The sequence below is a fragment of the Helianthus annuus genome, chromosome 16 (genome assembly GCF_002127325.2).
Source record: "Helianthus annuus cultivar XRQ/B chromosome 16, HanXRQr2.0-SUNRISE, whole genome shotgun sequence".
NCBI lineage: Eukaryota > Viridiplantae > Streptophyta > Magnoliopsida > Asterales > Asteraceae > Helianthus > Helianthus annuus.
Genome location: NC_035448.2, coordinates 166,595,685 through 166,621,547, shown reverse-complemented (window position 1 = coordinate 166,621,547; position 25,863 = coordinate 166,595,685). Strand labels below are relative to the sequence as shown.

Below are 25,863 nucleotides of genomic sequence, written 5' to 3'. Positions count from 1 at the left end.
GTTACTAATGTGAAGATGAGTATATATTTTGAAATTAACAACAAAATTAACATATTTTCCTTTTTGAAAAGTAAACTACATCACAACGCCAAGCCCTCCTCAAATCGAGACAACCGAACAAAACGCAATTACATATTTACACACTTACACCAGTCTTCCCAACTAAGGGATTGTTTGTTTACCTCTTAATGGGGCTCTTAATGGTTCAGACCTCTTACTGGTTCAACAATTAATGGTTCAGACTGTTTGTTTCACGAGCAGATGTCTGAATGGTTAAGCATTATATAGAGTCTAAATGGTTAAGACCTCTAATCTAAATTGGTCAGACATTTGTCTCTGAATGGTTAAACATTATACTGACTCTTAATGGTTCAGACCTTTACTCGTTCAGCACTTAATGGTTCAGACATCTTACCAATTCAGCACTTAAACATTCAGATATTGCCAAACAGCCCCTAACATTCTTATTTAGATCTACATTTAAACAATAAAAACCCCACCACTTTTGTCTCACTAATAACATTTTCGATCTTTATAGGATTGTTGTTGAACTTGACCTCATTGTTAGCCCTCCAAATGCTCCAACAAACCCTTTTCATTAACGTTTTCTAACGATCCCTTTCTGCTGACCTTTTGTTGGATCAGTTCTGTGTAATCATAATGGAAAACATGAAAAACATACCTGTTACAGCAGACAGCGCAGAGGAGAATCTAGTGAGAGATGATGCCATCGAGTTCGACATGCTTGTCAGTATGATCTGGTTCCTCCTTAGGGTGCCAACTGATGATGGTGATTATGAAACCGAATAAGGGAGTTCGGCTATGGAGAGGAGGTCGATTATGATGTTATGCTAATTAGGTTATCTGTCTAAGTGTGTAACCTTTTAACCTTCACATAAGTCTCCTTATATAAGCACCCAAGAGTAAACCTAATTAGTTAATAAGGGTAATATGATCCATCAACAATTACCAACTAATTATTTAATAGATTATTATATATTTTGATCTATATTATGTAAATAATTATAATGACTACTAGATTAAATATTAAACATAATATATTTATCCTACATTGTGTGGCGAACTTACACGTGGTGAACTTATTGCCAAAGTGTGGATTATGTGATATTACACTTAGCTTAGCTTATTTCAAGTTTATCTTATAGTGGTGATTGGTGGTAAAGCATGTAGTAACGAAAAGTGGCAAAAACGTGTTTTGTGGTAAATTGATAAATGATAATTATTAACGATTTGTTAAAGACTAATTACATTTTTGCCCTTTATTTGAACCGTGGTATATAGATAAATGATAATTATTAATAATTTGTTAAAGACTAACAACAATTTTTTTGTCCTTTATTTGAACCATAATTATGGAATGGGTTGTTTAAAAAGGACTTTAACTCTCTATCCTTTATTTTAATAGTTAGTTACAACTTTTGTTCTTTTCACTAACGATTTTAGAAAATCACAGTTAAGACAAGTCACGTAATAGCCATGTGAGGGTAAAATTGGAATTTTGCAACCCATTAAATCAAAACCTTTCCCCTTTATATTCATGTGTTTTCCCCTTTCCTCTTTTAACGATTAAGGGTTTAACCTCATTGGAGCCAACATGCAAAATCAACGACCGAGCCAATCAATTCACCAAAATCAATGGCTGTCTTTTGTTGGTGTGGCAATGTAGCAATTGTACGTACTTCATGGACATCAAGAAACTCGATGTTTCTTTGCGTGTCCATACGAGGTACGTAAATGCAAATAAGTTTAATCAAACCTTTTTATGTTCTAAAATCAAACATATGCATCCAGAGATCAAATTGTAATTTTATTGGATGGTGTGATCCTCAAATGTGTCAAAGGTACACGAATCAAGTAACGAAGACTTCGGTTAGCCATTATCGATTACTAATGATTGATAGAGATGATCAATGAGAGTGTCGTTGTAAACGTTAGGGAAAAATGAAAAAGAGGCTTGGATTTGATGGGGTACAAAATTCCAATTTTATCCTTACATGGGTATCACATGACTTTACTTAACTGGATTTTCTACACAGTAAGTGGAAAGGACAAGAACCCAGGGGCGGATGTACCTTACGATAAGGGGTAGTCTCCGCTACCCCTTGACGCTCCGGCGGTAGTGTAAATTTTGAAAAAATTTGACGTTTTTTGACGTTTTTTCGATTTCGTTACCCCTTTCTTTTAAGACGTTACCCCTATGAAGGTTTTCTAGATCCGCCACTGCAAGAACCTGAACCGTAACAAACTATTGAATTAAAGGATAGAGAGTGAAAGTTTTTATTGAAGGACTCATTCCATACTTATGGTCCAAATGAAGGACAAAAACTGTAATTTAGTCTTTGTTAAAAACAAATAAATGGGTACTCACGAACATAGTGGGACTGAGGGTTGTCAATGAATATGATGGGACAAGAAAGTCGTCCATGAATATGGTGGGACTTGAGACAATATGGCAAAAAAAGGTGAGCATATGGTATGGCTCGGGGCTTTCCTTTAATACATTGAACCTATATTTAGGTGTTAGCTCGAATCCTAGCTTAATGTACGGTTAGTGTTATACATTGTTGCATGCAAGTTTGGTCAATAAAGAGGTGGATATTATTTTGTGTTGCTAAACCAAAGGTTGGTACATGACTTTAGCATAAGATGCTTTTACACTTACAGTGGTCATATGATGGATATATAGTGAAATTGTATATTCTCACTCTCCAGTACTAGACATACGAACATATGATTATGATGAAAAAATTAAAGTAGACACCGTAGTGCTAGTGTGCTAGGTCGACCTATGCTGGTCCTATAAAATATTCTTTCAGAAAATTTTCTATCAAGTTTATATAAATATTTTTGGTATTTTCAAATATAATAACGCTCTTATATAGTTTGTTTATGTGATTTATATAGGCTTCCCTTATTCCTACATCCCCTAAATCTTATTTTCACATCCTTAGTGTATACGGGCCGTATACAAAATATACGGCCCGTATAGGATGTTTTTGAAAAGGAAAATGCGCAGAGAATTTTTTTTTGTTTAATTATATACGGCCCGTATATAGTTATACGAGCCGTATACCAGTGTATACGATTTATAAAAAGTATACGGCTCAATGGATTTATTTCTGAGGTTTTTGATGTTTACCAAATGTATACGGGCCGTATAACTGTATACGGGGGCCGTATAGATTGATGTTTTTCAATTATCACGTTTTTTCCCGTAAAAGCACCATCATTCTAGGGTTTCTAAACTCTTCATCACCTTTAAACAACGTTGATCGGAACACGCCGCTTAAATCGGAGCACAAGTAGAGTAACGTTAGCGATCAGTCCGTTGATCAAGTAACTAGCAGAAGAACCCGACACAAACAAGTTCTCCACAGTTTGTTATTCAGATATCTGTTCGGTCATCTTTCCAAACTACAACACACGATAACTTTAAACTTTATAGTGTCTGATTTGACCAGGAAATGATTGGAGCTGATTGCTACTTTTAATAAGCTGTCATAGTTGTCAAATTCGATTTCAACAAATCTTTTCCTTTTCCTTCAATTTCTAGAACATTCTCCGTAACATGAAGACGTGTCGGGTTCTTCTACTAGTGGTATTTTAATAAAGTATTGAAGATTGAATGTGCAAACCCAACCGTTTTTTACCACGGAAACGGTGGCTATGCGAAATACAAACCGCAACCGTTTTTTACTACGGAAACGGTGGCTATGCGAAATACAAACCGCAATCTTTTGTGACTATGGGAAACACAAGTTTTCTTTTTGAGCTTGATGGATGTCCGTTATCTCAGTTGAGGCGGGCATTATCTGAATATAAGTAGATGTTACGTGTAACTTCATTAAACCAAGAACAAAGCCTATTTCGAAACACATATGTTCGTATCAGCGTTGTTTATCCCCCTGTGTGACCATTGGAAACCCGACAAACAGTCTTGACAACTGTGACAGCTTATCTATCTGTGTGTGTCACATCCATCTTGTTATAGCAATCGATATGATTAATTTTACAGATTTTTTTCTAATTAGCGTTGTTAACTACCAAAAGAATGCATACACAAATAGTTCTAGTGGACGAAGCAAATAGACCGTTGTTATTGTGTCTATCTCGGTTGTTCAGTACTTTCGTGATAATAAAACAAGCAGACATTGATTTTGCCAAGATTGAAGGAAAGAATCTGGCCATAAGCGTTGTGGATTCTCAGCGTTATTCGAATGTAAGTGGACCGGGTTCTGCAAGTTATTCGGAATGTTTCGAATCATCACAGAAGACGTGTCGGGTTCAACTCTCCTATATCAAGATACTCTTCTCCAGACGCTTAGTTGTTACGAATGACAACTTGAGGGGTCTAGTTAACTTTCAGATTCAGATTCAATTCAGGAAGCAGATGATTGGAGCGCAGGAATCAATGCAAAACCCTCACCCTCAAAATCAACCAGAAACCAAAGGGAAAAGGGCAGATAATGGCTGATGGTTCTTCGTTGAGGAAACCAAACGTAGACGGAAATGATAGGCCTGGTAACCGGAAGAGAAAAAACCCTAGTGCATATTCAATCTTCATTGCTTCATTAAAATTACAACACACGATAAAATGCTTGGAACTCACCTGATAACAAATAATCAGTTCAAACTTTCAACAATCGACATCTGGTCCTTGTTTTTCCACGTCATTATGTCACTTTGTGTGTTGACGAAGCTGACAAACACATTGGTATTTTCTCAAAATGTGCAAACTTGAAGAATCTCACATTAAAGGAGTTTGCAACAACGGGATCAAATGGTTTGAGTATCTTTCATCCTCGTTTGGCTAATCTCACACAATGATGAACAGATGATGTCAGATAATACTTCATTTGTCGAGAAACCATACTGTCAAGAAACTAACATCTTTTAATACTTCATTGCGTATGTGCTGTAGAAACCGGTGATGAATTTGTGTATCTAAATAAGGTTCTCTGCCTTAGATCGGTCATTCCTTGTGATACATGAACGTTGTATTCTTGTCTTTCAGAAGAGTTTGTATTGAACCAAGAATACGTATACTCTTCTAGCAGAACCCGACACGTCTTCTATCATGTGACGGACACAGGTGCAAGAGAATGGCGAGTTATTTTCAGTTATTTCTGTTGATCCACAAATTCCATTGTTTAAATCAGAATCAGGTTCTCAAAACAAGGATCGTTCTAATAGATTAAAGAGAATAAACCAATTTTTACCATTTTTTACCCATAGTATACGGGCCGTATAACAATATACGACCCGTATACATCGTTGGTATACATTGTATACGATCGGTAAAAAAACTTTTTACCGACAGTATACGGCCGTATAAACCGTATACGGCCCGTATACATATGGTAAAAACCTCTGTAATCTTTATATAGTGTGTGATTTGACCGATTGTATTAAGTTATCTCTGTTGAATTTGATTTCAACAAATCTTTTCCTTTTCCTTCAATTTCTAGAACATTCTCCGTAACATGAAGAGAAATCTTTTCCTTTTCAAACTCTTTCACTCAAAGTTAATATTCACTGTGGTGGATGCAAGCATAAAGTTAGAAAAATACTCAAGAAGATTGAAGAGTACACAACTGAAGGTTCAACAACTTGTGAGTGAGAATATGGCTATGAAGAATAGTATGGATAAACAATCACCGGTACGGATTTTGGTGTTTTGGTAGGTTGAAAGAGGTGAATGGTCCTTGTTTTTCCATGTGCTTGTGCTGTAGAAACCGGTGATGAACTTGTGCTGTAGAAACCGGTGATGAACTTGTGCTGTAGAAACCGGTGATGAACTTGTAAAATGCTTGTAAAATTGCATCAACTCTCCTATATCAGCATACTCTTCTCCAGACGCTTAGTTGTTATGAATGACAACTTGAGGGGTCTAGTTAATCTATTACAAGCTACAACACACGATAACTTTACACTTTATATAGTGTGTGATTTGACCGGTTGTATTCAGTTATTTCAGTTGATCCACAAATTCCAACAAATATTTCACTCCAGTAGCTGAAACCAAACGTATACGGAGATGATAGGCCTGGTAACCGGAAGAGAAAAAAACGGCATGATTCGGAATGTTTCGAATCATCACAGAAGACGTATCGGGTTCTTCTGCTAGTGATTCGGAATGTTTCGAATCATCACAGAAGACGTGTCGGGTTTTTCTGCTAGTAGTATGAGTAACGTTACCGATCAGTCCGTTGATCAAGTAACTAGCAGAAGTTGATCCACAAATTCCAACAAATATTTCACTCCAGTAGCTGAAACTAAACGTAGACGAAGATGATAGGCCTGGTAACCGGAAGAGAAAAAACGGCATGATTCGGAATGTTTCGAATCATCACAGAAGACGTGTCGGGTTCTTCTGCTAGTGATTCGGAATGTTTCGAATCATCACAGAAGACGTGTCGGGTTCTGCTAGTAGTATGAGTCTGAGTCCATGCGACAGACACAATTCTTGCAACTTAAATCCACAATCAACGTATACATATGCAAGAGAATGGCGAGTTATTTTCAGTTATTTCTGTTGATCCACAAATTCCATTGTTTAAATCAGAATCAGGTTCTCAAGACAATGATCGTTCTAATAGATTAAAGAGAATAAACCAATTTTTACCCATAGTATACGGGCCGTATAACAATATACGACCCGTATACAATCTGAATCAGAATGTTAACTCTTTCCTTTTCATGAGGTAAAACCGGTTTCAACATCGAGGGTTGTATCGGAATCAGGCGTTGGAAGGATTGTAGTAGTAGGACATTGGTACCACTATGAAAGTTGCACCAGAAGCTCAACTTTAACGGACCGGTTATTCGACCGAGTAATCAATTGTATTTTTTTAGTTGATTCTCTTGTTAAGTTTTTCTGATCCAACCGAAATCCACAAATTCAAGTCAAGGATCGTTCTAATAGATTAATGAGAATAAACCCTCGTTTCTTCATCTTCATCTTCATCTTCAAGAACAATGATGAACAGATGATGTTGGGAATTAAACGCATGTACGTGACAAAACAAGGATCGTTCTAATAGATTAAAGAGAATAAAGCAACCGAAGAGGCAGCAAGGACAGATAATACTTCATTTGTCGAGAAACCATACTGTCAATAAACTACCATCTTTTACTCATAAACCCTTAAATCCCAACGCTTCGCTAAAAGAGCCTGTATTAGAAACCATCCTATGCCTTTTACCAACCGAAGAGGCATCAAGGACAGATAATACTTCATTTGCCGAGAAACCATATTGTCAGAATGTTAACTCTTTCACTCATAAACATCTGCTTCCTGAATCTAAATCAGAATGTTAACTGTTTCACTCATCAACATCTGCTTCCTGAATCTGAATCAGAATGTTAACTCTTTCACTCATCAACATCGAGGGTTGTATCGGAATCAGGCGTTGGAAGGATTGTAGTAGTAGGACATTGGTACCACTGTGAAAGTTGCATCAGGAAGCTCAACTTTAACAGACCGGTTATTCGACCGAGTAATCAATTGTATTTTTTTTAGTTGATTCTCTTGTTAAGTTTTTCTGATCCAACCGAAATCCACAAATTCAAGTCAAGGATCGTTCTAATAGATTAATGAGAATAAACCCTCGTTTCTTCATCTTCATCTTCAAGAACAATGATGAACAAATGATGTTGGGAATTAAACGCATGTACGTGACAAAACAAGGATCGTTCTAATAGATTAAAGAGAATAAAGCAAGGATGTTGTGAATTCGCATAAACATATATTCATTTCATAACCTCCTGCTATAAATCGACCACAACTGACAAAGAGCCTGTATTAGAAACCATCCTATGTCTTTTACCAACCGAAGAGGCAGCAAGGACAGATAATACTTCATTTGTCGAGAAACCATATTGTCAAGAAACTAACATCTTTTACTCATAAACCCTTGAATCCCAACGCTTCTCTAAAAGAGCCTGTATTAATACTTCATTTGTAACCGTAAGGATGATGCAAATTTGTACGTAAAGATCTCTACACAAACTCTTCTACATCTTTTAACCAATTGTCCATCACTTAAAACCTTGAAAGATTTGTTGAAATCGAAGAAAAGAGTAACGAGCAGAAGACGTGTAGGGTTCTTCCAACAAACTGTGTATGTGCTTGTGCTGTAGAAACCGGTGATGAATTTGTGTATCTAAATCAGGTTCCCTACCTTAGATCGGTCATTCCTTGTGATACATGAATGTTGTATTCTTGTCTTTCAGAAGAGTTGGTATTGAACCAAAAATACTTCAAACATTCTAAACCCTACTTGGAAACAAATTAACAAAATCCTTATACTCTTATAGCAGAACCCGACACGTCTTCTATGATGATTCGAAACATTCAAGAACGATAATGGACTCAGACTCATACTACTCACCCTCCCCTAAGGAAAAGTTTTCCCGACGACTCATGACAAAGCAGTTGGTTTGGGTTCATATCACCGTTGTTTATCACCCTGTGTAAGCATTGGAAGCCCGACCACTAGCAGAATCATTGCATTACATCTCCGTTGAAAACAAGTGATTAAAACGCTTCTCCTTACAACTCTCATCAAATGCCTCACCCTTCCTTTTTATTACAGTCATACGACACGTTTTTTTGTTTTTCAGTCTTTGTTACTTGTTAAAGTTTTATTTTTTTTTTCTACTTTAAGAAAGATTTGACCACCTAACGACTGTAAAACGTCTCGTGTGATTGACACCTTAAATCCATTAAATACTTTGGGTGAAATCTAATTTTCTTTTCATACGGGCCGTATACAGTTATACGGCCCGTATACAGCATTCGTATCCATTATATACGACCAGACAAATTCTATACACATGGTGTATACGGGCCGTATACAGTTATACGGCCCGTATGAAATGAAATAAACTGACAAAGTCTGAAGGCACAGACTTTGTTAGTTTTATTTTATTATATACGGGCCGTATAACTATATACGGCCCGTATACACCATGTGTAAATAAGGATTTGGCATGTGTTAATATTAGGAAACTTTATATATATTGGTCCATTGGTGTTTTTTTTCTTTAACTCAATTACAAAATCGAGACAGATTTTTTGCTTTGTTTGGCCCACCTTTAAAAATATTGGCTTTTGCATCGAATCCATTAAAAGAGAAAACATTTGGAGATTACACAAGGTGTCATTTATGATAAAAGGAGGCAAATAATCTCTGTTTTTTATTCTATTGCCATACCCATGTCAAGGGTTTATATTTGTAGTAGTGTCTTTGAATCTGTCTATCTACAATGCACATGGCCAATTATAAATGTACATGAAATCACATGTTGAATGTTCCCCAAAAGAATCAATAACAACTACTACTACTTCTTCTTCTCATACCCATTTTCCTTTTCCTTTAAATATGAAATCTTATTACTCTTCTTTTTCTTGTTTGAATTGTTGTCTCACCTGTATCGTAAGGTTATACGATACAATACAATATTACACGTCATGATGGATAGTATAATTCTACAAGGCTACAAGACATACGAGATAAAGAGAAAACATATTAAGTTAGACATATTGAGTTGAACACTTTTTATATCGGTTTTGACTACCTCACTTTGTTTCAATCCCTACTTTACATCTACTATGACCCGGGCCATTTTAGTTTTAAAAAAACTTAGGGTACTTGAAGCACATGCCGAGTACCTGAGCTCCAGAGCATGACACATTTTCACTTTTAAAACTACCTGAAACACACGCCGAGTACTTGCACCTGAGGTGGAAGCCGATGAAGCCGATCATCCATCTTCCTCCATACCCACAATCGGGTACTACAAACTGATTTCAAAAACTACTTTGGTAAACCGAGAGTGCAGCTGGATGTTGCCGCACTACCCGGGCAAATCAAAGGGATTACCGGAAGGATGCCTCGAGTACCCTTTAACCATTTTCTATCTATAAGTTTTTTTTTTTTTAATATAAAATAGGTGGGTGGGTGTTTCAGTGTTTGTTCCAATATTATATTCGTATCTCCCGATTTGACAAAAATCCACCCATTATCATCCCAAGTCATTGACCCACACCCACTCATGTTCCTCCACCTCTCCAGATTGGATCTTACACATTGTTCCCTTTTCAGCTTTATACTTCTAAATTATTATATATATATTTACATATTAATCATCCAATCTGTATATACTGTAAACCACCAATCAAGTCAGTCAAATGCACCCCAAAAAACACACTGCCATAAAAAAGGTTTAAATTGCTAAAACAATCCCCAATAATCTACAATTCTACCTACAAACACAACATGCAATCTCAAAGATAAAAATCCAGTTTTTTTTTTTTTTTTAATTATACTGCAGCCACTTCTTGGTGTTGTTGATGATCATCCTCATAATGAAGAAGCTTTGTTGATATTGATTTATATGATGATGACGGCGATGACGACAACGATGATGAAGATGAAGATGGTGATAAGTTAAGATTATGGTGATCTAATGGTGGTTGAATAAGCAACATTTCTCTTTGGAGATGTGAGAAATAGGTGTGGAAAGTTGTGGGGTTGACATTCAGTTGAAACCCTAACCCAAACAAGAAATCCACTTCAAGAAAATTCATTTCAGTTGTGCTAATTCCTCCTACTTTTGCATAATATGCATTATTATAGTACCTGCAGAAATCAAATTCAAATTCAATATAACATTTTCAAAAACAGCAACTAAAATACCAAAGTTGGGTTCTAAAAATTTAAAAACTTTAGTTATAAAATATGATATTACAACTTATAATGCACAAAAGACAACTAACTCACTTTGACATAATTATGCTGAAATAGACCATTCACCACTAATTGGTATACTCCAGTTTGGATTAAAGTGGAAGCCAAATTATGTACTGTACAAATGAGTGATGAAATTAGGTTTAATTATACCAAATTTTGTACCTAATCAACCACCATTTTATTTTTAACCCAACTGCCCTTTAAAAATACAAATTGTAACCATAAAGATATAAAGTTACAACTTTTGAAACACAAAGTACAAGTCAACAAGGTATAACCACCCTGGAATTGATCACAACAATTAACAAAGTTTATGAATCAATCAACATTCTTGATATGTTTAATCAACCACTAGTCTATACTAATTACCTTTAAAGATTTGTTGAACTTTAACTCCAAGATATGAAGGTACACCCATGATGTGTAACATATGTTAAGTGGTGGGTGCTAATACTCTTTTCTTAGGTGTCATTCATTATGTGGGGGGACAAAAAACAACCAAGGTACAACTCCTAAAGCACATTGCAAGATTTTTCTTAACAATCATAATCATTGATTAGATGCTCCAAGACTCTTAACCCTTAACCAAAATTCAAATCACTAAAAGGTAAAACAATAATAACAATTCTCATTCAATCATCAAAAGTTAGAATATTATTCATATCAAAAGCACAATTCCTAACACAGAGCTTTCAAGCAAAGAATTTACATTTTACCCCCCCCCCCCTCAGTTTAACTGAGTTAACTTTTTTTAACGACAAATCTTACTCTTGCTCTACTTTACATCAATTATTATTAACGATAACACATCAAAAGAACAATTCAGAAAACAGAGGTTTCAAGCAAAGAATTTACAATTTTACCCCAACCACACACACATTAATTCTTAACCGAGTTAACTTTTTTAACGGCAAATCTCTCTGCTCTACTTTACATCAATTATTCTTAACGAACAACTGAATTGAACATCAATTGCATACTTTATCACATAATTCAGCTAAATTTCGCAAATCGTAAACCCTAATTCCAATAAAACCCTAGAAAACCGATCAAAACAACCTGAATTACCCCCAAACCAACACAATTTCATAACTAAACACCGAATTACAAACAAAAACAACTTACAAATCATCCATGAACTTCGCAGCAACCATAACACCAGTAATCAACAACCGATGAACATTAAACGAGTTTATACTCAACGCAGGCTGCTGCTGAGTAAACCGATCGAGATACACATACGCAACGACATAACACGAAGGACTACAATTCGCGTACTTGAAAATCCTCTCTAAATAGCTCTGAATCGAGATAGTAGGTCTGGTGAGGCCGTGGAAGGCGGAGATCTTCTGCGGGTGGAAGCGAGGGTTGAGATCGTTGGATTCGGCTACTCGTTGAAGCAGAGATGATAAGAATGTGATTATGTTGTTCATGACTGTGGGAGATTCTAAATCCGCCATTGATGAACAGAGAGAGTTGCAGAAGAAGAAGATGCGGAGAAGAAAGAGAAGGTGGTTTTACAGTTTATATAAAGTGGAGGGTGGTCGTTAGCTGGTAATAGTTTGTGAAGTTACTGTTTTGCCCTTTTAGGAATTTGGATTATGACCAGGCTGTTCCCCATGTGATATTTAATAGATAAAAAGTGTTGAATTTATTTATTTTGTGAATGAAAGTGTGGTTTGTGATGGTTTGGTTTGAAGTTTTCGTAGTTGTGGAAGGATGATGTTTTGATGGATAATTATGATATTTAAGGATGATGATCATGATTAAGAAATAGTTCTAAGGAATTGATAGTAAAAATGAGAGAGTGAGGGTGTCACACACTTATGTGTGTGTAATTCGTAGTTTTTAACGTCTACTTATTAGAAAAATGATAAAACGTTTAAGGATGAGTGAATAGTTGGGGTTACGTCCCTTATTTTTAAAAACTTAGGACCTAAATCGTAATAAAAACTTATCACAAACACCATTCGTTATCCGTATAGTTAACTCTAATAGTTAGGGTAAATTACACAAATTATTTATGTGTGTTTTGTGTAAGATTATGGTTTTCATCTTTTACCAAAACTATTTAGAATGTGGTTGTACCTTTACTAGTTGTTTACACATTAAAGTCTTCATTGTTGTTTTTGTTTTATGTTAGTACCGCCTTCCACTAATACCTTCTTGAATCGAAACCCCATCTATTACCAAGTGTGACATTTATCAAACATATGTCTATCAAAAGAAAGGGCCATATTGACAAAAAAAAAAAAAAAAAAAAACAACCAATTAAACTCCCAAATCAAAAAATCGTTATCAAACACCTATCAAATTCTTAAATTTGGTTCTTCATCAAATGGTAAACGGCAGATAGATTTCGAAGTCCTAATCTGATAGTAGTTGAGTTTTACTTTTCACTGTTTTTGACTTTTCTTTTCTAAGCATATGAAATAAGTCCTGGAAATGGACAAGGGTTCTGGAACTGCTTAATTGTGATGATGATAATGGACCCGGTAATTGTGGTTATGTGAGGTCGTGGTGGTGGTGGTCGATGGAGGTTTGTGATGATGTGCATGCAGTGGCGGATTTAAGAACCTTTTTCACTGGATTCCTTTTGGTAGATTGTCACTAATTCTCACTATTTTTTTCCAAATCATACAAGATTTTCACTATTTTTTTTCCAAATAGAATGAGTTCCTGAGAACCCATAAAAGTGGTCTTGATCCACCCCTACCAATCAACCACTTGGTGTAGATTTAAGAGTTTTAGGGTTATGAATTATAAGTTGTTTACATATACTATTTCTAAATTGAATTGTCATTAATTTTAAATATTGAAGTGTAATTTAAGAGACAAAAAAAAATAATAATAAATACTAACAAAGAGGGAAAGTAGGGACATGCTATATTGTAGATAATTCTAACAAGACTCAAATTCACAATCTTAAAACGGAGTTAACAATTTATATAATTTACTTTAATGTTTATCAAACTTATATAAAAAAAATATTTTTAGCGCAACTAACATTTATTAACAAAAAACAACAATGCATTTGCTTTCATGTGAAACAAAATCTAAAAAAAGATATGATTTTTTTTACATTATGTTGGTTTTTATTTGGAAAAAAATAATACAAAAAAGCATTTAAAAGTGTTATCAAATGCAATTTATAGCTGAAAGTGAACAAACAATAATATTGAAAAGGAAATGGAGACTTTTGGTGGGAAAATGGAAATAGAAAAAAATAACAAATTAAAAAGTTGACGGTTGCCAAAATGTTATCATGTGATTACATGTGGATTGGGGGTGATTATTGGTTATGGGTCCCACTTGAGGAGGTTTTTGCATGTTATGTGATTCTTGTGTAAATAGCCATGAAGCATCTTTTGTTATGTTGGAAAGGAATAAACGACCCGACTAGAATTACTTTTGATGAGACCTTCTTCAACGTGATTATGTGGAGCGGCCCGGCCCGGCCGGGGAGAGAGCCCCGGTCCAGTAAAGGGCGCCTTCAGAGCTTCGGGCAAGCTCTTTAAGGGCAAGTAGAGAGGTAGTGCGGTCCGTGAAAAGTTTGAGAGAAAAGACGAATTAACGCTACTATTTAGTTGTCACACGTCACAACTAGGATTTACTCGTTTGGATTAAAATGTGATTAAAAATCAGTTTAATAAATCTTTATTCAAACAGTTTATAAGTTTAATCAACCAAATTGAATAAATTAATTGAGCCACTTATCTGTTCTCTGATTATACGACTAACATTCCGGTTGTCTTCTTTCCTGTTCTCATATTTTAATATTAATATAATTGTATACATCATGTATTAAATAAATTAATTCAGCCATATTTTATGAAATATGTCATAAAAATTTAAAAATTTTCAATTTATGACATGTTCTATATAACATACTAGTGGGTTAGGCCCGCGCTTCATGACGGACACCAGGCCAACTTTATGAATTTGACATACTTAAAAAGACAAAGACTTACAAATTGAGAAGAACTATTTAATTAAATGAAGTATAGATTTCATTGGTGGAGATACAATAGAAAGTTTATTTGGCTAGGAGGTGATCTTGACCATCCATTAAGTTAATCAAGGGCTAAGATTAAATCAGGGAAATTGAAAGGAAGAAAAGAGGCGCGTGAGTTTGTTCAAGGGCATTCTAGTCAATCCAAGCCAATAGTTTCTCTCTCCTCCAATTCTCCCCCATTTTTTAAACGTTAATAACTCTTTCATACGACATTATTTTTTTATAAAAATTGCACCAAAAAAACGAGCGTTTTTTTTATCTTTAAAACGAGTATACTATTGCTATATTTAAAAAAAAATTTTAAAACCCAGTTGCGTAAAACGCAATAGAAAAACCACCAGTTACGTAAAACGCAATGAAAAAAAACCCTAAAAAATGACATTTTTCTAAAAGGCAATGCACCAAAAACACAAAGAAATGACTTATTTGTAAAACACAATGGCCAGAAAACACACAGAAATATCTTATTTGTAAAACGCAATGGCCAGAAAACACATAAAAATGTGTTTTACCTAAAACGCAATGCACAAAAAACACAAAGAAATGTCTTATTTGTAAAACACAATGGCCAGAAAACACTTAAAATGTCTGTTTTCTAAAACGCAATGGACTGAAAACACATAAAAAAGTGTTTTACCTAAAACGCAATGCACAAAAACACAAAAAAATGTCTTATATGTAAAACACAATGGCCAGAAAACACTTAAAAATGACTCATTCTAAAACGCAATGGACTGAAAACACCTAAAAAATGTGTTTTACCTAAAACGCAATGACTAAAAACACTTAAAAATGTGTTTTTTTTTTTTTTTTTTTCTAAAACGCAATAGCCAGAAACCACATAAAACTCTCTTATTTCTAAAACGCAATGGACACATAAAACTGTCTGTCACTGTGAACTGTCTGAATTGTCTACGAATTATTGTCTTTGAAATGAGCCAGTTTCTGAAAAATTAATTTTTCTGATGCGTTTTTAGTACAGCAATGCACCAAAAACACAAAGAAATGTCTTAATTTCTCTGCCCCTTGGACCCCGCCAGGGGCTGCCGCCCCTGGGACCCCGCTACCAGGGGCTGCCGCCCCCGGACCCCTGCAAAGATCGTAAAACGCAATGACTAAATCAAAAACCCAGATTGTGAAAATGAAATTAAAGAATTTCTTACATGGATCGAAGCCGATTTCTTCATCAATTGACGAAATTTGAATGATAGAAACACTTATCAACGTTCGAATCGAACGAATCGAGTGATTATCTCCAAAATCACCGGAAAAAACGAGATTTTTTTGTGAAATTAAACTGGGTTTTCTTCAAAAAAAAGCTGAAGAACACGTTGATCGGGTTTTGAATCATTGATTGGTGATGAAAATCGCACTATAATGTAGTGATTATTGAGATAGAAAGTGAAGAAATAGTTGAAGATGGTGGGTTTTGAAGTTACTGGGTTTTGAAAAAAGAAGAAGAAGGAGTTGGATTGACTAAAATACTCTTTCTCTTTATTTTAAAATTTGCCACATGTCATAATCCTATGGCTTCCTATCCTTCCTAGCGAAAATTAACTTTCTATTTGATCTTTTCCCTAGATTTCATACTAAAAAAAGTTATATTTAAATAATTTGATATGATTTTTTTTTGACGAAAAAAGTTAAACAAATATATTCAATCAAAAAGTAAAACACATCTAACATGTCATATATAAGCCTTTCATCAATATTTTTAATAATGAATAAATCTTATGGTAACCACTTGATTAAAGTAGTGACACTCGTTAATCCATTGGTAATTATTATATCACTCGATACACCGACGAAGACTGTAATTCATTTCTAATATAATTTTTACATTAACTACTTTTATCAAGTGATTTACAAAGAAAGAATATTTTTTATTTGGTTTAGATTACTAAAGATAGCAACTTAGATATTGCAAGAGTGTAAAATTTGTGAGGCTTAGTTTTGAAGACAATTACATTAGCATTCATGTCTTATTTGGTTTAGAACACTGAAGATAGTAGATTAGTTAGATATTGCAAGAGTGTAAAATTTGCAACACTTAGTTTTGACGACGTTTACATTAACATTCACGTCTCAAGGGTATTTTCAAAAGCCTTGAAGAACAAAGAAATTACTTTAAAAATAAATGAAAGCTGAAATTTAAAAATTGAAAAAGAGAAAATAAAATTAAAAAAAAAGGTAAAATGAAAGGTAGGTAAGGAAGGATATCAATACGTAATGAAATAAATTAACCAACTAACAATTAAATGTTATATTAAATAACAAAAACAATAGATAAATTGTAACATAAATCATACTTATGGTTGTAAACACAACTTATAATTAAAAAATAGAAAGAACATGTTAAATAAAAAACATATATATAAATTACTTAAATAACTAAGTAAATTCATAATGCCAATAAAGTGAGGTACAATTCTATGTTTTATATAGGAATGTCGAGGAAAAAACAACCCAACAGTGTATATAGTTTTTATAAAATAAACTAACGAACAAAAGTTGTAAAAAATAATTACTGGGTTAAAGACATATATTATTAATAGTATAAGGTATGTAAATGTCACTTTAAAAAAATAAAAAAGAAAAGAAAGAAATCCAATGTATGTAATTGAAACCTTAAAAAAAGTCAAGACTGCTATTCACCAAAGTCGGTAAATGTATGTATGTATGTATTTGAACAACTAAATATTACATTCCTCAGGTATTAAACTTATGAACTCCTTTCGAAACACCTAAAGAGTTTTCTCTCGACCACTAGGCCAAAACCTTAGTAGCTAGCAGGGGCGATAGGGTTGTAAACGAATCGAACGAACACGAACAAGGCCTTGTTCGTGTTCGTTCGTTAAGGAAATAAATGTGTTCACGAACGGTTCATGAACACTTACCGAACGAGATTTTATGTTCGTGTTCGTTCATTAAGGAAATGAGCGTGTTCGTGAACGGTTCACGAACACAAACGAACACAAATAAATTTGGCGAACACGACGAATGATAAAGATAGATGGCCCAGAGAGTAGCACTCGAACTTGAATCCCTCATTGTGGAATGGAGGTTGATCGTATTCGACGATGTAAATAATGAGAAATGAAAGGGAAATGATGCATAAACAAGGTGAAAGTGAGTTTCCTAGTTTAATTGTTAGGATAATAAAATAAATAAAAGTTTAATAATATAAAAAGTACAAATAAAATATAAGAAAGTACAAAGATCTTCAATTAAAACACAAACATACGAACATAAACCAACGCAAATCAACGAATGTTCACGAACACCTTATCGAACGTTCACGAACACAATCGAACGAACAAGACCTCTGTTCATATTCGTTCATTTAACTAAACAAACGAAATTTCTTGTTCATGTTCGTTTGTTTATTAAACGAACGAACATAGACGAACTTCCCGCCGAACGGTTCATGAACGTTCGTTGAACGTTCGGTTCGTTTACAGCCCTAGGGGCGAAGCTATGAGGGGGGGGGGGGGAGCCCGACCCCCCGAACTTTTCGCTCAGGAGTGTTATGTATGTGCGTTTCGTATAGAATTTTTAGGTATATACGTTTTCGACCCCCCGGTTTTATAAAAGAAATTAGGTATATACTTTTAGGTCCGGTGACTTCCGACCCCCCGGTGAAAATTTTCAAGCTTCGCCACTGGTGAAAGGTAAGAGAGACTAGGGCAGAGGGGCTAAAAGTCAAGTGGGTGAGGGTGAAGATAAGGGTCAACGCTCATAAAGATCTCCATATTGGAGAGGGGCAACGCCCATGGGGTATGTTTGGCGGGGTGGTTTGGGTGACATGGAAAGGCTTGCCTTCCCCTCTTCACGCCCGAGAGTCTTAAAAGCTAAAACATGTTTTATATATTACGGTTAATTTTATATTAAGCCATTTTTAATATTGGATGGTTCAAAGTATTTTGAGGTTGCTTTAGAAAATTGCCAATTCGAATATGTGACATGTGATGCAATCAAAATAGCTATGAGATATTGTCATATACTTCAATGATCGCTTCATGAAGAAATAGTACACCATAAAACACATAATCTGCTACTGCTATATACATACACACATATACATATGTATTTTAGTTTAGTTGTTCGTTATTATTATTGTTGCTGTTATTTTTATTTTTCAAATGTTAAAAAATATGTTTAAATCAGTTACGCAGCCACATAGAGAGGGTCTGATTCACCTGACATTCATTCATTTCACGTATTTTATATAACGTATTGTAGAAAATTTTCGAACGACTCCATATATATTGTAGTTTTGTAAATAAGCCCATGCCTTATTATTCAACCAAATAAAGAGCCGTTTCTTATTATTTACCCACAACCCAATTCCTTAACCTAAAAAAAGACTTCCTAATCCAAATTGGCAACGGAAAAGTCGACTCCTTATTTTGCTAATTCGCTTCTGATCAAAATTTGCAATTTGCCAATTCGCTAGGTGTGTTTATGAGCTGTAGACTTGATTAAACCTCTAGGGTTTGGTTATTGATTTTGATGTTACCTTATAGGATTGTTAATTTTAGTTGATTTTGACTTGATTCTGATGTTACCTTATGGGTTCTTGAATGCTTTTAATGTGACCAACCCGGTCCAAATTTTTTTCCGGCGGGTTGTTATAAATCCGGGTACTGAAAATATTTGCACCATAGGAAAAAGATGCCGGTCCCCCACTAGTTTAAATTGCTAGCAAGTTCTGTCAAAGTGTATTAAACTAAGATGCTTAATTATGTATTTATACTAAGTTAAAATTTCGAATATAATCGGGCTGTAGAAAATGCTTGATAAGTTTGAGTAATCGGATTCTAATTAGGGTAAAACAATATATGTCGACATAAGAGGAGTGATGATATTGATTGTAATTTGTAATAAAGATGTTGAAGTCTTAGCATATTTATTAATATCCAAACTTGCCAAGTTACATCAAAACATAAGGTAGACGGGCAACAAGCTGCGCCGCCAACTCTTTTTGGATTACAAACCCTAACCTACCAAAGATTAACACAAAAAAAGATGTTAATAATTAGAAAACTCAAGAAGACGTAAGGTGAAAGATCTACAAGAGTGTAAATAGTGATGCAAAGACAAGCTTCCAAAACTATTTAAAAAATTAAATAGTATTTAATAAAACAATGCATTGATGTGATATAGAATCACAATCACTTGATGTTTGGTGTAAATAGTGATGCAAAGACAAGCTTCCAAAACTATTAAAAAATTAAATAATATTTATAAAAAAAAAAAAAAAAACAATGCATTGATGTGATATAGAATCACAATCACTTGATGTTTGGAAGAAAAACTCAAAAAGAACGCCCAAAAAGATGGTCAACAAATGTGGTGTTTGGTGAGTATTGCTTGCGGCTGACATATATAAATTTGTTTTTCTAAAATATCGCCGACGAAATAGATCTAATAATAAAACATAAAATAAACAAAAAACATTATGACTAGAAGGTGGTGGTGACTGATGACAAGTTGTTTCCAAAAGAAGCCCCTACTCGTTTTTGCCAAAGAAATGCAAAAGACTACGACAACAAGAAAAGCAAAAGAAGTAAGACCTTAGTCTCTCTATAATGTATGATAGTACGATACGTTCCTCGCACAGGACGATAGAGAAGTAGGTATGCCCCACCAGAGGCCGTGAAAAGGGTCATCGGGCAATAACGCTATGATGCATGCTAAAAAGAATATTGAAAACAGCGGCGGACCAGAAAATATTTTCAAGGGGTGCGAAAGAGTGGTTTAACCAAAATTTTAAGGGGTGCGATCAGGGTCTTGCCCTATACATACACTAATTTTTTTTTCAAGGGGTGCGTCCGCTCACCCAGAATTCTACATAGGTCCGCGCTGATTGAAAACTAGTAGATTACCATGAATTATAAATAAGCATACATTATTTAAAAAACTATAGTGAATTAAGCTATAAACTTATATATGATTAAATGAAGGTAGCCTTATTAACTCTAATTAATACATTCTACAACAAAAATCGTGTGATAATAATAATTATAATTTTATCAATTACATATATTTTATTCAACTAATTTACAAAACATAATATGGGGTATGTTACCACTTGCCAGTAGTTGCCACACAAATAGAAGCACCGGGAAAGGAGAACTCCCAAATTGTGGATCAGAAATCACTTAATTATTATTTGAAATAATATAATATCTTAAGCAACATCACTTGACACATGAATAAATAAATTAATGGTTGTTACCTCATAATTATTGACAACAGCATGTGTTAGAATCCATTTTTTAAATATTTATTATTATTAAATATATTTTATTTTAATAAACAATGAACGTAACATGACATACAATTAAATATAAAAATTGATATATGGGTGTTTGTTGGTGATTAGATGCCATCAATCCATCAACAAGATTTAGTTTTTGTCCTCCCTAAAAGTCTAGTTTTTCTTTCTAAAAGAAAACCCAAATATATATCACATAATGCTATGTGTATACGATGTTCATAGCTAACAAAATTTTTATCCATTAGAAATTTGTTTTAGAGTAAATTACAAGTTTTGTTTTTTTATGTTAATACTAAATTTGACGAGTTTTGTTATTAATGTTTCAAAATCCTGCACGTTATGTCCTTTAGCTCTAACTCAATCAGATTTTTTTGTTAAATATGGGAATATGCTTTTCACATAGAGTATTCTTGCCATTTCATATCCTTAGGGATTTTTCTATAAAATAACTTATAGAAAGGGACTGTGGTGTAAAAGTAAAAAAAAAAATTACAAATTAAAAAAACTCCGCACACATCTCTCTCTCTTCTCTCCAGCCTTAAGATGACCACCCATCCTACCACCAGCCACCACCGCCTACCACCCTCCACCACTGTTATCACCCTCACCCCTGAAACAAAAAAATATTTTCAAACGCCAGACTCTCCAACGTCGTCCTTCTCACATATTTCCGACGACTCAAATGGAAAACTTTTGAGTTGTAATGTTTTGACCTCACACAGATGTCCGTTTCAAGCATGTGTTGGTTCACAGGGTTGCAGCGGTGGCTGGTGGTAGGGTGGGCGGTCATCTTATGGCTGGAGAGAAGAGAGAGAGAAAGGAAATTTAGAGAGAGATGTGCGTGCAGAGTTTTTCTAATTTGTAAATATTTTTTTACTGTTACACAACAATCCCTTCCTATAATTTATTTTATAGATGTAAAATGACAAGAATACCCTCATGTTTAAGACACATGACCATATTTAACAAAAAGATATGGCTGAGTTAGGGCTGAATAACACAACGTGCAGGATTTTGAAACGTTAAGGACAAAACTCGTCAAATTTAAAGGTAAAGGACACCGCCTGCAATTTGATATAAACATAAAAGAAAAAACTTATAATTTACTCTTTGTTTTTCATAAAAGACATTTCTAAATAAAGAAAAACACTATGAAAATAAACGTATAACCTTGGTGTATATATGTTAATAGCAAAAGGATGACACATATCTATATTTTTTTTTTGAACGGTAGATCAACTAGATTTCCAGCTTACTCCAAAGGGCCAACATATGCTGTTTAAATCCCTCACCCCAAGTTCGAATCTCTCCAAGAGGTATTCTCCCATATTTACATAATTTTGCACTTAGTAGGGATCGGGCCAGCATATGCTGTTTAAATCCCTCACCCCAAGTTCGAATCTCTCCAAGAGGTGTTCTCCCATATTTACATAATTTTGCACTTAGTAGGGATCGAACCTGAGACCTCCCCAGGAGGAAACCACTTAGTGGAAAACCCCCTGACCAACTGGCTTATACCATATTGGCAAACATATCTATATAACAATTAAAAAGAAGGCATATATTAAATTACAACACCTACAAAAAAAAAAAACAAACTAAGAATCTTGTTTATTTTTTTTGGGTATGTTACGAACAAGAAAACAACTCCGAATAAAATCTTGATAAGTTTGATGACACATATGTTAGAGGAATAACCCTAAATCAACATATCTGATGTCACAAGCTTAGGATTACTACATACATCTGGAGATCCAAGCTCCGGGCTACACCAACTTACTAAACCTCTTCGTAAATTGAGCTCGACTTGAATTTTAAATGAGTTGGCTCGGATCAGCTTTAATTTTATTTAAACCCATCATACTATTGAAACTGATCTACCACGTAGTATAATGGTATTGAAGAGGTATGGTCCCAATTCCCTGCCTACATGGCAGGGACCACACCACTTTTTGTGCACACAAGGCATCCATGTCACCAAGACCTTCTAGAAGCTTCCAGAAGATGTCTAGGCGGTCCACAGCTGGCATCAAAGATGCTTCGTCCAACATAAAGGACAACACGTGTCACCATTGAGAGAAGGCCACATAGGCCTGCGACAATCCAGGGAGCAAGTCTGACGCAACCAGTACGAGGTATCCAGCGTAAGCGAATAGAAGGACGCCACGTGTACCACTACACCCTTCGCGACAGAGCAGACCAAGAGGATATTCCCCTTGGTCGGACAGCTGGCGCACACCCACAGCTGGCACAGCTGCTTCCTCCTTCTTCACCATCCGGCTATAAATAGGACCCTTCATCATTCAGGTTAAGGATCTGGGCTCTCTCTAATCACTCTATACACACACTGTTTTATTCATCTCAGAACAGTACTTATTCTCACGCCGGAGCCTGGTTAAGAGGGAAAACCTCCCTTTCCCCTCTTAACGAGACTAACGGTGTTTACTGTTTTGCAGATCTCGGGCCTTTGATACGAGCAAGAGAAGAGGTTGAACCCCATAAGTGAAACGACCCCCTTGGTTATCCTTTGTGTTAACCATTGTTTCAACATTGGCGCCATCCGCTTTTTTGCAAGACCACTCTCACCTCTTTTTCTCTTTTAGAAAACACTCGTGAAAATGGCAGACCAGAATCATTCACACCCAGCTGACGGAGAAATCTCTTCTTTTGAACTCGTTTCGGACACGGCACACGTCCAACGCGGTCAAAGGAACGAGACCATCCAAGAAGGCCAGCTGAACAACGAGTTTCCGTCCATTTTTGGAAGTGCGTCCAGGGCTGCTAGCCAGACCACAACTGGACCCATTTTCCAAACACCAACAAGAATCATCACTCAAACCACAAACGGGGCTGCTCTCCAACCTCCAACGGGGATGTTACATCAAACCCCACCGCCGATGCAGACTGCAAGCCATGGGCCAGCCCTTCGGCACCATCGGAACAAGCACAACTCAACTATTCTGCACTTTTAGGGCTACCCGAAGGAAAAACTCTGGCTTCCTGGTATGCCGAACAGATGGCGTCTATAAACCTTGTCTATACACAGCTCAGCGCACAACAAGCCTTGCTCCAAGCACAGGCTAACCAATCAACATTCGTAACTCCGCAACCAAGGTCTCTGAGTACACACACGGCTCAGCAGACAAACGCGTGGAACTTACGACCAGAAAGAGAACCAGTGCAACAGGTCAGAAGACCCAGCATACAAGACACACGCGATACCTATGCTGAAACAGAGAGCAACTTCGTCCAAACTTCCAATCAACAACGAAGGCCGATCCAAACCCGTTTGGGCGCACACAACATGAATACAGAATGGGAAGAGGAGGAGGACGACCCAACGTACAAGGCAGAGTCCACAGTGTTTAGCAGACTTCCTCCAGAGCACGAGGCTTACAAACCAACCAAGCGCGCGGGGTACAACCCCAAAGCAGAACATGACTTCACTTTGAGCTATCGTCCTGAGGACATGGCTGAAAATTCAAAATTTATTCCAGAAATCGCGTGCGCGGCCATCGACAAAACAAAGTTACCACACAACGTAGGTAAATACAATGGGTTGACGGACCCAGATGATCACCTCCAGGTGTTCAAAGGCGCAGGAGCAACAGGTGGTTGGAACCTACCAACATGGTGTCACTTGTTCGCCCAAACTTTCGTTGGTGCGGCACGCATCTGGTTCGACAATTTACCAGCTGGAAAAATCAAATCATGGGTCGACTTCCGAGAAAAATTCTTAGCACACTTTTCTCAACAGCGAAGACACGCCAGAGACCCAGGTGATTGTCTGAACATATACAGAAAAGACTACGAAAGCGTAGAGGATTTTATTACGAGGTACAACAAAGAATGTCTGGAAATTGGAGACATACCGGAAAAGATGATGCGCGCACACTTCATGCGAGCAGTCAAATGCGACGATCTGGTCAAAAGAATCAAAGGGCGCGACGGAGGACCCAAAGATTGGGAAACCTTCATTGAAGCAGCCAAAACCATTGCGCAGACAGATAGGCAACTGACCGGTGACGATCACCGTCAGCGCGCACACAACCATCACGATCGAAACAACCGAAGGGGTAGAAATCAACCCTGGAGGGCCTCTGGGAACAGAGAAAGAAGCCCCCCACGGGATGACGCACGCCATACGATCAATCAGATAGCCCATCGAAAAGAAGTAAAGCGCGAAAATAGAGAAAAGCAGTGGACTCCACTAACTAAAACACCTTCTGAAGTCTTAGCTACAGAGAACCATCAATTCAAACCACCTTTGCAGATGCGCAACAAAAGGGGTCAGGACCCAAATCTCTTCTGTGAATTCCACAAAGACACGGGTCACTTGACCGATGATCGCTTCAGCTTAAAACAAGAAATCGAAAGAGCTCTAAGAGACGGAAAGCTCGGTCACTTAGTCAAAGGAGGAAAGCGCGATTACCGCCAGATACAACGAAGAGATGAAGGTCCAGACAACAAGAAGCTCAGAAAGCTAGAAACTCATATGGTGCAAGGAGGACCACGGCGATCAAGAAAAAATTACAACAAACGCGCGCAGGATGATTCATGGCGCGAGAAGCAAGTAGTATTCCCAGTTGTCAGGGGAGGTCCAAGAGAAAAGCGGCCAATAGTCATTCCAGGGGTGATCGGCCACTACCAAACAGATTACATCTTTATTGATCCCGGAAGCACCGCAGACATCATATATGAACAGTGCTTCAATCAATTCGACCAAGAGGATAAGGCGCGCCTGGAACCAGTTGACTACCCATTAACTGGATTCTGCAATGAGGCCG

General features: G+C 36.1%; 1 protein-coding gene across 1 annotated transcript; it reads right to left on the bottom strand.

Annotated features, from left to right (window-relative positions):
* Positions 1 to 10,217: 10,217 nt before the first annotated feature.
* Positions 10,218 to 12,290, bottom strand: LOC110915637 (cyclin-U4-1). The gene is made up of 2 exons (XM_022160365.2): positions 11,904 to 12,290; positions 10,218 to 10,667 (listed from the first exon to the last, which is right to left on the bottom strand). The coding sequence occupies exons 1-2, from the start codon at positions 12,236 to 12,238 to the stop codon at positions 10,349 to 10,351; spliced, it is 654 nt and encodes a 217-aa protein (XP_022016057.1). The 5' UTR covers positions 12,239 to 12,290; the 3' UTR covers positions 10,218 to 10,348.
* Positions 12,291 to 25,863: the final 13,573 nt, after the last annotated feature.

Bases quoted from the DNA above. Each gene is read 5' to 3' on its own strand.
- LOC110915637 (XM_022160365.2), bottom strand. From the start codon at position 12,238: ATGGCGGATTTAGAATCTCCCACAGTCATGAACAACATAATCACATTC. The intron at 10,668-11,903 runs GTAAGTTGTTTT...TGATTTCTGCAG, and splicing joins GCGAAGTTCATGGATGATTT to GTACTATAATAATGCATATT.